The sequence below is a fragment of the Stegodyphus dumicola genome, chromosome 1 (genome assembly GCF_044657685.1).
Source record: "Stegodyphus dumicola isolate Sdum_Otavi_A_Nest chromosome 1, ASM4465768v1".
Lineage (NCBI taxonomy): Eukaryota > Metazoa > Arthropoda > Arachnida > Araneae > Eresidae > Stegodyphus > Stegodyphus dumicola.
In genome coordinates, this window is record NC_140768.1 from 101,669,079 (window position 1) to 101,683,577 (window position 14,499).

Consider the following 14,499-nt stretch of genomic DNA (forward strand, 5'->3'; position numbering starts at 1 on the left):
GAAGATGTGGCAATACATACCAGTTTCTGAACTGCTTCTTTTAGTTTGGGAAACAAACTTACGATAATATCGTTACCTTCGAGGAAATTAAGCAAATTTGGCACAGCTTATTTCAGAATGGATAAATTTTTGCGTGCCTAAAAGTTTTAGAAGTGACTGACTACCTGGCTGTTCGTATCATCGCATCCGCTGAATTGCGCTTTCAGCAGGATGGAGAAATGAACCATTGTTATGTTCCTAAATTTGTGCAAATAGTACCAAATCTAACATGATGAATTATGATAAACTGCTCAAGCATGTCCCTTAATACCGGCTTCTAACAGAAAAGTGCACTTGCATACATATCCATACCGATGTAACCAAATTTGGGGAATGAAAATGGTCATTTATGCAGAACCTTACATTCGTTCTCGGCTTAAAAATCAATCCTCAGATTCGAAGGCATTTTCCCCATTCCATAAGCACTATCCAGTGTGCAGTATATTTTGCGTTACTTTATTTACTATTACTTGCATACTATAGAGTATATTTTTCATGAATAAAATACCTTTCAAAATAAAGTTGCCAATAGCGACATTTGAATAAAAAACCGTCCAAGAACAAAACTCTCACTTTAACTATGCTAAGGAAGAGAATATCAAGAAATGATTGAATTAAAAAAAGAGAGAGAACTATGTTCGCACACAAATGGAATTAAATAAGAGTGAGAATAGTGAATATGTTCCAGTACAAAACTCTCACCTTAGCTGCGCTGAAGAGAACCCGGGAAATAGTGGAATTAAAAAAGAGAGAGAATAATGTATATGTTTGAGCACAAAACTCTCACCTTAACTATGCGAATGAAGAGAATCTCGGGAAATGATGCAATTGAAAAGAGAGAGAATAAGATATATGTTCGAGCACAAAATTCTCGCTTTAACTACGTTAAAGAAGATAATCTCAGTAAATAATGGAATTAAATAGAACTAAAAAGTAGAGAGAATAATGTATATGTTATTTTACTTTAACCTCGATTTTCTTGCTTATTTTAATTTCATATCCTATTTCATCTTATAAAGATGTTTGCTCATATGCTGAATATGAACGTAATATCTATCTTCATAACTCCAAGCTCCCCTAGTTAGTTTGAACTTACAAAAGTACCCTAAATCTCATTATGAAAGACGGTTTCAGTTTTCGAAAATTTCATACTTTAGTGAGGAACTAATGTACACTGTGATCGTGGGGAAAGAAAAAAAGAATCTTGGAAAATTTCGTTTCATTGAAAGGAATCGTAAATGATAAAAGATCTAAGAAACTCCTCTTTAGAGAAACTAATTTTTTGGTGTTGACTTTTTATTTAGCACAGCAGTTAATGATTATTCTGTTACAACATTTAATTAAATTTAGCATATTTTGTGGTACCTCTGTTTTTGGCAGCGGCTTTGGCGAGGAAAAAAAAAAAAGGCGTTGGCGCAATTCGGGGTTTAAAGTGCGATTTGTTGCCAAATATTGTAAACATCCGAATGAAATTGACCACCATAAACGATAAATCGGAAATTCATTCAATGTCTATACAGCACAAGTTATTTAATACTAGCAGAAGTACCCGATGCCAGTTAAGTTAGACTGAGAGTAATGCATCTAACAAACCGAGAAAACGATACCTCTGTAGTTCTTCTCTAATAACGAGGCAAAAAATACTATTCATAATCATACATTTTTCATTCGGATGCGATATGGAACCCACATAAAAAATTTCAATAAAAAAGTAAGCTTTTTCTCTCTCATTATACCAGCAACAATGGCACGCAGTTTTTAGTGATTTTCATCTTTCTAATCAGACGGTCGTAAAAGCGCAAGTTCTATCCAATATTTCACCTATATTCAATTTTAGTCGATTAAATGTGGAAAAAGTTGATCATAATTGACCAGAAATCAATAACGCGAACAAACACACAAACACACATTCTTCTTTATAGAATTTGTAAAACTTACAAATTTTTAATTAACAGACTCTACGATTGGAAAGTGAGCAGTAGCAACACTTTTAGAAATAAAGCATTTATATCTCCAACGCGTGAGACTGTTGCCACTCGGAAAAAAATGAGGTCGAAAATTAGCGCTTTCAGATTTTTTAATTCATATTTTGTCTGATTAAAGTCGTACGAAGATGGGAATAGTCGAAATGGCTTGCCACGAATTTTTGGAATCGGGAATAATGTATTTAATATTTCGCAATGCATTTTCTTTTACATCGTAAAACTTAGAAATGTGTTATTAACAAACTCTAGGATTTGGAAGCGAGCAGTGGCAACAACATTCGAAATAAAGAATATTTTCATCTCCAGCTTGCGAGATTGTTGACGCTCGGAAAAGGAAGGCAAAAGTTATCGTTTTTCCGAGTTTTAACTAAAATCTCTGATTTGGGCTAACTTTTTTTTTTTTTTTTTTTTTTGAAAAAGTGGACGTCGACCTTCTGTAGGACGCAGAAAAGAATTGTAGAAAGTTTGGTGACGATAGCTATAGTAGTGACTGATTTATCAGCGAATACACAGACTTTCTTCTTTATAGTATATGCAGATGTATATAGTATATATATATAGAGAGAGAGAGAATGATTTCAGTTTAAATTTTCATTATTACAGTATTTAATACCGGTTTTCTAGGAATTTATTAAAACACTAACATAATTCAACGAAACTTATATCGTATTTAAAACAATTATGTAAGCAATTTATTTAAAATGATAACATATTGTCGCGTGCCTACGAGTTCGTAACAGATTGAATGCACTAGTCTGATGAAACGTAAATAAAATTTATTCTTATCACAAGAAATAAAACAAAATGCTGAAATTTTTCCTCATAGATATTCCTACAATACAACAATATCACACAGTAGTTATATTTTAAACTACTAAAACGTTAAGTAGAATACAATTCAAAGCGCAGAGAAAGCTAATCCGATATCAAAATTGCAGTAGCTAAGTAAACAACTGAGCTGAGATGTTCTCTCTCTGGCTTTTATAGACTTTTAAAAAAGCCGCACGAAAGAGTTCTAGCAATTTCTCGAAAGCATAAAGAGTAGAATAATGGTTACAGTTAACATTGTAGTCAATTACATTTATTCAAATTAAATATCAGTTACGGAGATAAACTTTTATTCAATGTTAAATGCACGTGCTCTTGTATTTTTACTTTTTCTCCGTAGCTTTCTCTTAAAACACGTCACGCGCTTCATTTCACGGGGAAATAAAATAATTTTAATTACAATTCTACTAAAAATAGCTAACTAAATACAAAATCCGTAGCAAAAATAAACAAACAGGAAAATTTTATTTATTATTTTATTTAATACGATTTTGCTAGCAATTTATTAAAAAATCGTATATAAACATTCCCGAAAATTAACATTTCAAACGTCAGTTACAGCTTTATTCTGAGGGGGGAAGATGGAAGTTTGAAAATAGTAAGCATAATGAGTATTTTAAATAGAAAACCAACATATTAAGAGAACGCAATTACGAAAACCCAGTGTAATCGTTAAGCATTTGTTGCTCGCGAATACGCAGATCGGCAACTGTCTGTTTCTCGCGAAAGCAGAAATGCGTCGAATCGGCTTTCTGGCCAAGGTCACTAGCGAAGACACGTACCGATTTTGCTTATTTGTTCACAAGAAGATATTAGGGTATTTCCAAATAGAAATCATACTTTTTTTTTTTTTTTTTACTTTCTAGGGCAGATACATGTATTGGTGACTTAGGATCGCCGATCATAGCAGTCGACCCCTCTACACAACTTCATCATATCCTTGGCGTCCTCAGCAAACGATTAAAGTGTAAACTAGGCCATAATCAATATGCAGAGCTCACTCAGTATGTTAAATGGATAGACGATGTTACAAATAAATGTCAACAGGAGCACTATATGGCTTAGAAGAGGATTCAAAGCTTTGACTAATATTTGAGTTACCATCTCCAGCATTCTCGACTGTTGTATTTGAGAGTAAACAAGTTTAAAAACCTATAATATTGAGCACAAAGTATGCTGTTTAATATTTTGCATAAATCAAAGAGATGTAGCTCAAAATATAGTCGTGAAGGAATTGAACGATCAGCTTATTAAAATTGATCAGTTTTGAACTATGAAATGGCAGCATTGATGAATCATAACGTACCAATAATAAATCGACAGTAAAAATATATAAAAATTTTTAATACTGAATAATTGTGTGAAATATTTATCATTTCAAAGCATGTTACGATTACCTGCCTTCAGTCCAAATGTTGTTTGGAGATTTATTCAAATTTAATTAAATTCACCCTTAATCAACAAAACCCTATCCAGTTGTTCCTCAAAATTTTGTTTTTAGCACCAGATGTGGTATTAGTTGCGATCCTCACATTTTTCTCCGTATCTGTTTTCAAATAAAAGGATGTTGTCACCAAATGTTATCGTCATATACTATTTTAAAAGAAATACTGTATCAAATATAAAAAAAGCGAGGAAACATAAATAAAAGAACGTTACCGCCAAATGTGATTACCATATATTAAAGAAATAAAATAGCGAATAAAAAAATCATTGGGAACACCTAACACTCTATGGGGAATTCTAGATAGGTTATTTTTAAATATTTTGTGATTTGTGCTGTTGATTTTATGTGGTGATGTTTAATACGTAAAGAAAGTTAAAAAAGTTAATAAAGTTACAGACATGACAAAAAAAAAAAAAAAAAAAAAAAAAAAAAACGCTCATCTTGTGTGACTTATCTTATTCATAAAAAAAAAAAACATTGATATGACGAAGTAAAAAAGATATAAAAATCTATGCAACACTTAACACTCTGAAGTGTCTCATATGCAAATGTAGGAAAATAACACTTCTCTGACCCCAATAAAATCAATCTTACAACGTTAAATATACTTATTTCATAATACGTGCTTACATTTTACATGCACATGAAATCGCATGACAGAATACCGACCTTTGTTTTTCGTGGAGACAAGAAAAGGTGTTGCCATTCGGCTTTAACTAAACTTGATTAGAAACTTGACGGAACTGAAGCGACGCTACATACCCCCTTCCTAGTGACAGCGATTATGGAAGATAGTCTTTAAAGTGACTGGAGAACTTCATATGTCTGTCAGTTCTAGTAGTCTTGGTTTCATGCTGATTTTCTGAATTTTCTTCAGTGTTCTTGAGTGCAGGTGTTTTCCCAAGTTCTGCTTTCTTGGAATGGGAGTCTTGGAAATGAATATCAGAATTTTTCACTAGGAAACATAGCTTTAGTCTGTCTATTGAAACTCTTTTAACTTTTTCGTGGATTGCAATATCGAAATACTTATCCTTTCTTGCTCTTACAGGATACGGTTCAAGATAAACAGGCTCTAGTGAAGAATTATTAATGTTGTTGTATGGGAATACGTGAGAACAGTTGGAAAGATGTTTAGAAACAAAGACTGTTCTATTTCCATGGGTGATGGTAGGACTTAGCTAAGGTTTTGAGAAAATTCAGACTGTTTCATATGAAGTACTGTTGAAAAGAATTCTCCTGGTAATGCAAAAGTGGTTCCGTATACAAGTTCTGTGGATGAGCAACATAAATCTTCCTTGACGGCAGATCTTATGCCTAAAAGAATGAAAGGCAATGCTTCCAGTTATGATTTTAATTCGAGTAGATGACATTTTAGGCTTGCTTTTAAAGTTCGGTTTTGTCTTTCGATCAGGTCATTTGCCTGTGGATGGTACGCAGTTGTAGTGTTTGTATGAAAACCAAGACATTTTCCTAAAGTTAGAAAAAGTTGGCTATCAAACTGCCGACCTAATTGTTATGCAATTCGGAATTCCAAAGCGTGAAAACCAAGTATAAATCAAAGTTTTAGCAATAGATTCTGCTGATTGATCTTCTAACGGCACCGCTTCGATCCATCGTGTATAACGATCGATGATGGTTAGAAGATATTTGAATCCTTTACAAGGAGGTAGCGGACCAACCAGATCTATGTTTAAATGCTGGAATCTGTGTAGAGGTACTTTGAATTCTCCCAAAGATGAATGTGTATGTCTGTGAACTTTAGATCTTTGGCAGGATAAACATGCTCTAGTCCATAGTTGGCAGTCTTTATTCATATTGGACCATATGAAACGTTGTGTTATCAATTTTATCGGAGATCTTATTCCAAGATGAGATAAATTATGGACTGACGAAAATATTTTCTGCTGAAATTTCGCAGGGATGTATGGTCGATTATAATTTGTAGAAGTATCATAGTAAATTTTCTTGTCGCTGTCTGGTATAGGGGATCTGTAGGATTTTTAAGTTTGGGTTGCTTTTCAGTGTCTCCAAATCTTCATCTTCTTGACAGTCTACTATAGTTTGTAACTCTATGGCAGATGAGTAGGTAGAAAATGTCACTTTGGAGCCATGAGATGCTGAGGTGCTCACGGAGGGGGATTTACAGAGGAGCACGTGGGGTTGCTACATCATCAACCCTGTGGCTCAAGCCATGGCCGACTACAGGAACGGCCACGGAAGCTCTGGCGTGACGTCACAACCTCCGTTTATATTCGACGATTTCAACCCGATGATCGAATTTCCATCGTCGCAAAACATAATAAAATATGCTTTCTTATATCACATTTGAAATGCCTTATATACCTAATATGCAGTTATTTTACCTTTGGGATCATATTATTTATGCCTAATTTAGAAAATTAAAAAAAATTACAATTTAAAATGCAAAAAATAATTGACCAAATAGTGTAAATACATATTTATCGACTTTCGTAGAAGTTTCTCTTACATAGTGTGATTAATTAAATATCGCGCACTCCTTCATGTATGCTTTCATCATTTATAAATTTATATTTTCAAATGATTAAATATTAAAAAATAATTAAAAAAATTATTTGTAATAATATGTTCTTAAATGAGCTTTGCATAACATGCACAGAAATGATCCTTTCATGGAGCAAGAAAATTTCACAAATTAACAAAACACAAATAAAAAGGAGAATTTTTTATTTTAATCAAAAGATCAATTATCTTGCAGAAGAATTTCATAATAGTATTGGAAGAGTTTAAAAATTAGGAAATATAAGAATTCAGAAAAAAAAAAAAAAAATAAATAATTAAATGATATAAAGGAAAGTGTATAATAAATTACACAACGGGAAAAAAAAAATTATCTTTCAGCTTCAGATACATTGATTTTATAATAAAATGTTTTTTACTTAGTTTTAGTTATAGCATGCTATTATTATATAAGTAATTTACCTTCATAATAAAAAATAAGCAAGTAATCAATTTCCTAGTTTCATTTTCCAATAAACAAACTTAAGCCAAACATCTGAATGTTAGACACACTGCCTGAAGATATTCTCATGCCTTTGATATGTAACTATATTTTAAATGCTGCCAACAGCATAAAACAATTAAATTATACGACAACACTCATATAAACCAAACATTTTAATATTAAACACTGAGTTTTAAAATAATCTAATTTAAATCAGAAACCCCAACATTATTTTTATGGTTTGAAACAATTTCAAGGCAAAAATTTCAAACATCCAACATTTACCACAAACACAAACATTTTTTACATTACCTATACACACATTCGTAACATACAAGCATCTAGGTTAGAAAATTATAAATAGGTAGGTATTTTCTTTTCTGATGTCCTTTTCAGAAACAATATGCAAGGGTAGATTCACATAAACTAAACTTAATGCCATTAATGAATATCCAAAACGAAACTACAGAACTCCCAGAATATATCAGATTGAAACTGTGATAAAATTTACATAAATCATATACTTAAACATGTAAAATATATTTGAAAAGAACTTTGTTGATTTAAACAAATAACCACATCATTGTTTTAAATGCTATAAAGGGATTAAATATCGAAATTTTACAAAAATCATAAAAAACATTTTATAATAATTCTATTTACATCCAAAGTATCTTATTACCTATGTCAAAAATATACCATCATGATCATAAATAAGGAGAATATTAGTTTTCTGAATTTATTTTCAGAACTGTAATTGTTATGATTAGACTCATATAGACCAAATTTTAACAATAACTACATTATTTGAAACAGCATGAATGGCATTAAAAAATTTCCAAAAGATTTTCTTCCAATACAGCAAAAACCATGAAACACTCATCAAATCAGAATCAAATTTATTATTAAATTCACATAAATCTTCCATTTGAACATAGCACAATACAATTTTAAAAGGACCTGTTTGATTTAAGTAACTAACCATTAGCAGCGTCTTTAAATGCCTTTTATACCAATTTTTTCAGAATCATAAAACACTTTTTTATGATAATTCTATTATTACCTACATTAGAAATATACTATTATGTTTATAAATAAGAAGCATAGTAAGCCTTTTTTATTTTCAGAATCTTAACAATAAGCACACTACTTTAAAGAATGTTAATTCCAATAACCAATTTACAAAGCATTTTCTTCAGTACAGCAAAAACCATGAAACACTCATAAAATTTATGATTGAATTCACATAAATCATACATTTAAATATAACACACACAGCATGAAAATAACCTAATTAATTTAAGAGAATATCTGCAGCAGTGTTTTACAACAAAGGCCTTAAATATCCAAATTTTACCAGAATCGCAAAACAATTTTTTTACGTTAATTCTATTAACCTTCAAAAGTTCTTATTACCTATATTAGAAATACATCTTAATGAATATAAATAAGTAAGCAATCATTTTTTACTTCACTCTTATGCAAATAAATAAAATTCTTATTAATAAACATTTTAACCTACAAATATACTATTTTGGGAGATTTTACTACCATAAAGTTGTAACAAAAGGACTCTTTGGAGTAGTGAAAAGTGTTTTAAACATAAGGATTATATGATAATTATATATATGATTAAGTTGGCAATAACAATTATTTTAAAGTTAGATAAATAAATTTGAAAAGGGTTTAAGCAAACATCTGCAATTAAGTACTTTTTCCTTGTGATGCCCTTAAATACCCTGATTTTTTATTTGAATTATGATGTTTTATTTTATAAGACAAATAACAAGATGGTAAAATAATTCTTAAATATTGATTATAAATTGCTATGATAATAAAAATTGCTTTTCACCGATTCTTGAACTTTTTCAGTTTTCTTTCCTCATTTCTTTCAAGGGACTTTAAAGAAATGTTTTTTACATAATTGTTCAAACAAATATTAAGAAAAGTCTTGACGACACTCATGATTATTATTTCATATGGCAAATGACATTCACAGCATCTCTCACTAAAACACACTACATCATTCATTTTGAGATGAGCCTCAGTTATTTTTGTAAGAAGCTGGTGTTGTTTTCCATTGTTGTGGATAAAATGCTTCTCATATTTTTCAGATATAATAGTTTGGAAAAGTAAATATACAGTTGATATCAACAACACCATATTTTCTGTCGGGTATTTTAAACCTCCTCGATTTACAATATCAATATATGCATAATTTGTTTCCGCTAATGTACCATCACAAGTTTCGACTAATAATTCTTTGTCCAAGACGCAGAAATCTATCCAAGCACTGCAGTTAGTTTTAATATTTCTTGTGCAGTAACCAGCAATGTATGTGAGAACTTCTGCATCAGTGTCCGAAACTGCAGCCAATTCTACACCATTGCAAATAATTTCATTAAAAGGTGTAAGATCAACATCTTTACTCATTTCTTTAATGTCTGAAAATTCTGTAACAAACTGTTTTAAAGAGATGTTACCATATGAATTAGAATGAAGATGAAGAATGGACTTCAATTTAATTTTTTTTTCAGACTCCAGCATTTGCTGAACTGAAACATGGTAATTTCCTCCAGACATCTGATGATATTGCGAAAATCTGTATTCCAATTTATCAGTCTGAAATTTGGAAGTTAAAATAAATTTTGAGCTATTTACTAAAAGCTCTTTAATTACATCGATGATTGCATTTGTTGTCTGATAAAGAGCAAAATAAGTTTCCTCGCTTAAACACCCACAACGAGACTGTTGCTTCATGTTTTTCCACTGCTCAAGCCAACAACAGAATTTTTCCAAAAACCTAAATCTTTTATCATCAGGTGCAGTAAATGCTTTGCTGTCTTCACATTTTATATAAAGGCTTTTGTTTAGGTGGCTCACATTCATAATGTTCCACCATTTTCTGATAATTTGCAAAAATTTTACCGTATCCTGCCAATTATCAATGCAGTGTTTCTTTCCCAATAATTGAAGAGCAGCATCATTACTCTCATGAAAAATATTTACAGCAAACTTCACATTTTGTTTTTCTAAACTTGAAGGATATAAACTTTTGAATGAAAGTTTATGGCCCATTTTCACAATTGAGGTCTTCTCCTTATGATATATATTCCTTAGATGCAAAAATTTAGGAATTATACATTTTGATGGATCATCAAAATGTTTTTTGGGTGTCTAACTGATTAATCCAATTATTTTTTATTGATTTCAAAAGGTGTACTGAATCAAAAAGTAAGAATAATTTTTTCTCGTTATTTGCAGGGTTGCAGACATGAGTTGACATTTGTTTATGACCTAACTTCTGAAACATGTTCCTGTTTATTCTGTTGTTATCAGAAATCATCGAAACAACTGAAAATCCTGCTTCATTCAGAATATGAAGAGCTTTGCGGGTCAGGCAGCATAAATAATCTGCATTCATATTATTAACAGGAACTAAGGCAACAGTTTCTTTATAAGATGAATAAATAGAGCTTATCATGAAAGCTTGTACAGTTGTAGCTTCAGTATCGGATTTATTTTCTGCAAAATCTGATATTGATTTCCCTTTATAAGCGATTGATTTCTTTACATAGATTTCATCAATTAGTAGATTTACAATTCTATTTTCATCGTTCAATTTGTTGAATTTTTCACTCATGTATTTTTTTGTATTCTCATTTTGTAACGAATTGTCGAGATTCAGAATGCTTGTAATTTTACCTAAATGATCGGTTGATGGCATTGACAATAAACCGCTGTCGTACAACGAAGAATAACATGATGAGGACTTCATGTATAAAGAATATGCAAAAATTAAAAGTTCACTGCTGTACCTTCGAGCCATTTTAGATTTATCACACAAGTTCATTTGCTCTAATATGAATTTTTTATTGTCATACACATCTTCATCAGGAGAAATGCATTTTTTCCAATGATACGCAGACTTTTCTTTTTCACTAGGAAGCACTTCATTTAAGTCATCTTTCTGCATATTTTTAACGAAACTTAAAATATTTTCCAGTTCACTCCATCGTAAAAGATTATCTGGGTTATTTAGAATAATTTTGAAGTGAGATACAGGAACAGAAATATCACCAAGAAAAACATTTAAACTCATATCATTATTGATTTTTATGCTTGAAAGTACCCTTGGTGCTGACAATAAATTTAAATTAATTAAAAATACATGATCACTGTTTTTTATTACAATTGGTTTTGAAATTAAATTGAACGAATTTACCTGTAGATCCAATTGTTCACAAAAATCAATAAAACTTTTGATTCGGTCTTTATCTAAAAATTGCTGAAATGCAATTTCATCTGATTTTGCAAGTTTTTCGAATCTATTTGTTCTTGGAGTAGGTTTGTTTTCCGTCAGGTATTTTGGGCAATTAGGAAATATAGAGGGATAAGCATCTTCCTTCAGTTTTGGACATTTTCTTGGCACTTTTAAGATAGTACCATCTCTGTCTGATATTTCGTCAATTCTTATAATATCCGATTGAATAAAATGTTTTTCACACACAACACTTCTTGCAGATGGCGACCAGTTTCTTCGTGGAATCTTCTTGCACCATATACTTTACTTTTCAACGTCTTTTGGAAATTTAAAAACAGAAGCGTACGTTCCAGCTTTGTCATAATTTGACTGGCATCCTGGGACACAGCATCGATCTGGCATTATAAATAATATAAAATAAAACGGTTTAAAATGTTCGTTATTAACGAGAAACACTAAATATTTACGCTACTCCAACGGCACACATCCATTCTTACACTCAAACGTTCTTTCCTCAGACGGAGTTCGTGACGTCAGATCACATGACTTCTGAGCTTCCGTGGCCGATCCTGTAGTTGGCCATGCTCAAGCACGGATGTGTTGCATCCTGTTCGTGACGTCATCACGCTTTATCAGCTCGGATTATCTTGCTATTGCTACGTCAGCCGCAAGTTTTATCCTGTTTATGTTGTAATCTGGTTTCATGTCCGCGCTTATCAATCGACGCAGAACTCCCTGCTGCACTGATGTCATACTAAATCCGCAACCTGATTGCAACGTGCAGATACATGTTAGAATTTCTAGAACATTCTATTTAGTTCAGCAATCACCGCTAGAGGGCAGTAGTCTTACCCATAGCGCTTTTGATTGGTTCTCGTGGATCCTGAACAAGTTATTAACCATTATTTTTAATTGATTATACTATTTGACTTAATAATTAATATATTTAATGAAAAAAGTTCATCTATGTACATGTAAATTTCAATTATTTGTCCATCTATGGCATGGGAAACCTGGACGATAACACAAAGCCGTGCTTTTATCTCATGAATCATATTATTTGATCTTATCTATCCGATTGTATCTATCCTCTTTGTTCATCTTTGTGCAGCGGAAACCAGCATGAGGCTGATGGATTGCACATAGGTAATTCTGTTCCAACTTGCTCAGACCTTTGTACATCCTCAATAATGAATGAATTCATAACTTTAAATTTATTTTGTTTGTATTTTAGGTTAAGATATTTTTAATTTCTCATTTCTTTATCTTACAAATATAATTTACGTATTTTTCGTTTCTTCTCGCAGTTAAATTAAATGTATTAATTTTCACGCCATATTTTTTATATACAAACATAAGATTTTCTTTTTTTCCACATTTTTAGGTTTTACATTCTTTTGCTCTACGTTTAACTTGCAAAAGTAATAGATTTTATAAAAGTAATACGTTTTCACAATTTTATTTTTTTTTTCTCTTTTTATTTTACAAAAGGTTTTTTCCCTTTCAGTTTAATCATTCCTTTCCGTGTTTTACATTTTTCACTTTATTTGTTTTACAAAAGCTGTACTTATTTTCATACGATTTTTTCTTTCTATTTTACGAACCTGATCTTTTTTCCTATATTTTACTTCAAGAAGTAATTTTTAAATTTTCTTTTATATAAAAGTATTTTTTTAATTCTTTGAAGAATTTTCTTCTCTCGTTTCTTTTTTCTTTCTTTTATTTTCCTCTTAAGGTTTTTCCTAATGTTTGAAATACTTATTGATGTTACACCACCATTTCTCGAAGCGTAAAGGTACATATATATTTCTCTGTCTATGAAATTTAAGCTGGAACTTACACGCATATAATTTCCCCTCTAGAGGCTTTCATGGATAATATTTTCTGTAAATTTAAACCAATAAGTACGATGTTGCTTCCATATAGCTTACTTAGCATATTATATTTCTTATTAGTTTTTTTACGCTACTAATACTAAAGATATACAAAACTTTCTCTCCTAATGTATTATACTATACTACTAACACTTAACGGGTGATACTTCTAACTTTCTCTTCTAACGTATTATACTAACTTTTTGAAGCACTATACAAAAACGTCGCGGATTCTCTTTAACACATCCCATTTTTGTTCAAAGGATTCATGAAATGTGTCAAACAAATGTAAATTTTTAACTTTCTATTTTCCATTTAGACATTTTGCCTTACATTTAACCTTTATCATGTTTTTAAAACATATCCCTGTTAATATTTCTGATTCTTTTTTTTCCTAAAAATAAATAGTCTTATACGGATTTTTTAAAGATCTACTGACTACTGAATTAAACCTTCTAATTCAGAAAAAATAAATTTTCACAACATAAAATCTACTTGAACTAATATATGGACATCTCTAGCCAGTTTAGTTCAAATACATAAGAAACAATATGACATTTCTTATTATTGTCTACCCCACTTTAATACGTACCAACAGCATTTCATTTCCTATTATTTTACATTACAGACATTTACATGAATATATTCAGAACACTCCTTTTACTTGAGTAGGATGTTTCAGATATATTACTAACAGAAATTGACTCTTTGAAATATTTTACAAAAAATATCTTGGATTTTCTTGTACACATTGTATTTAAATCACCGAACATACATTAAATTTTGATTTCTATCATGGGAAAACTTCACCCGGATTCTTAATGTGATCTCACCATTTACCGCAGAGCTTCATAAACACTGCTATATTTGAATTTAACACAGATATTATTTTTTAACAAGCTACAGAATTTTTAACTACAGAGAAGAATATCCACATTGTAATGTAATATTTTAAATTCACTATAGAGCCATATTTGTGTAAAAAATCTAAAAAGAAAGGATGTTTGGACATGGAATTATGGAATTAACATTAAGTCACGGAAGTGAAACTTTGTCATCTTTTTCCCAACTTAGAATAT

At 30.9% G+C, this 14,499-nt stretch overlaps 3 protein-coding genes across 5 annotated transcripts in view; 1 reads left to right on the plus strand and 2 right to left on the minus strand.

Moving 5' to 3' along the window:
• Positions 1 to 9,137, plus strand: part of LOC118189532 (complement C2-like) — a 105,746-nt gene extending 96,609 nt beyond the window's left edge. For 2 of the 3 annotated variants that reach the window (XM_035360158.2, XM_085818345.1), the window contains exon 12: positions 3,719 to 9,137. In XM_035360158.2, coding sequence (XP_035216049.2) covers positions 3,719 to 3,917 — 199 coding nt within the window. In that variant the 3' untranslated portion in view covers positions 3,918 to 9,137. The remainder of the gene's footprint in view (positions 1 to 3,718) is intronic. The other variant, XM_085818349.1, reaches the window with a different exon arrangement.
• LOC146999174 (uncharacterized) lies at positions 8,165 to 10,360 on the minus strand. Its single transcript, XM_085818356.1, has one exon. The coding sequence runs from the start codon at positions 10,358 to 10,360 to the stop codon at positions 9,131 to 9,133; it is 1,230 nt and encodes a 409-aa protein (XP_085674482.1). The 3' UTR covers positions 8,165 to 9,130.
• A 79-nt stretch (positions 10,361 to 10,439) lies between these two features.
• LOC146999175 (uncharacterized) overlaps positions 10,440 to 14,499 on the minus strand; it is a 29,310-nt gene continuing 25,250 nt past the window's right edge. Inside the window, exon 3 of the mRNA XM_085811940.1 lies at positions 10,440 to 11,847. Within this exon, the coding sequence (XP_085668066.1) occupies positions 10,440 to 11,847 (1,408 nt within the window). The remainder of the gene's footprint in view (positions 11,848 to 14,499) is intronic.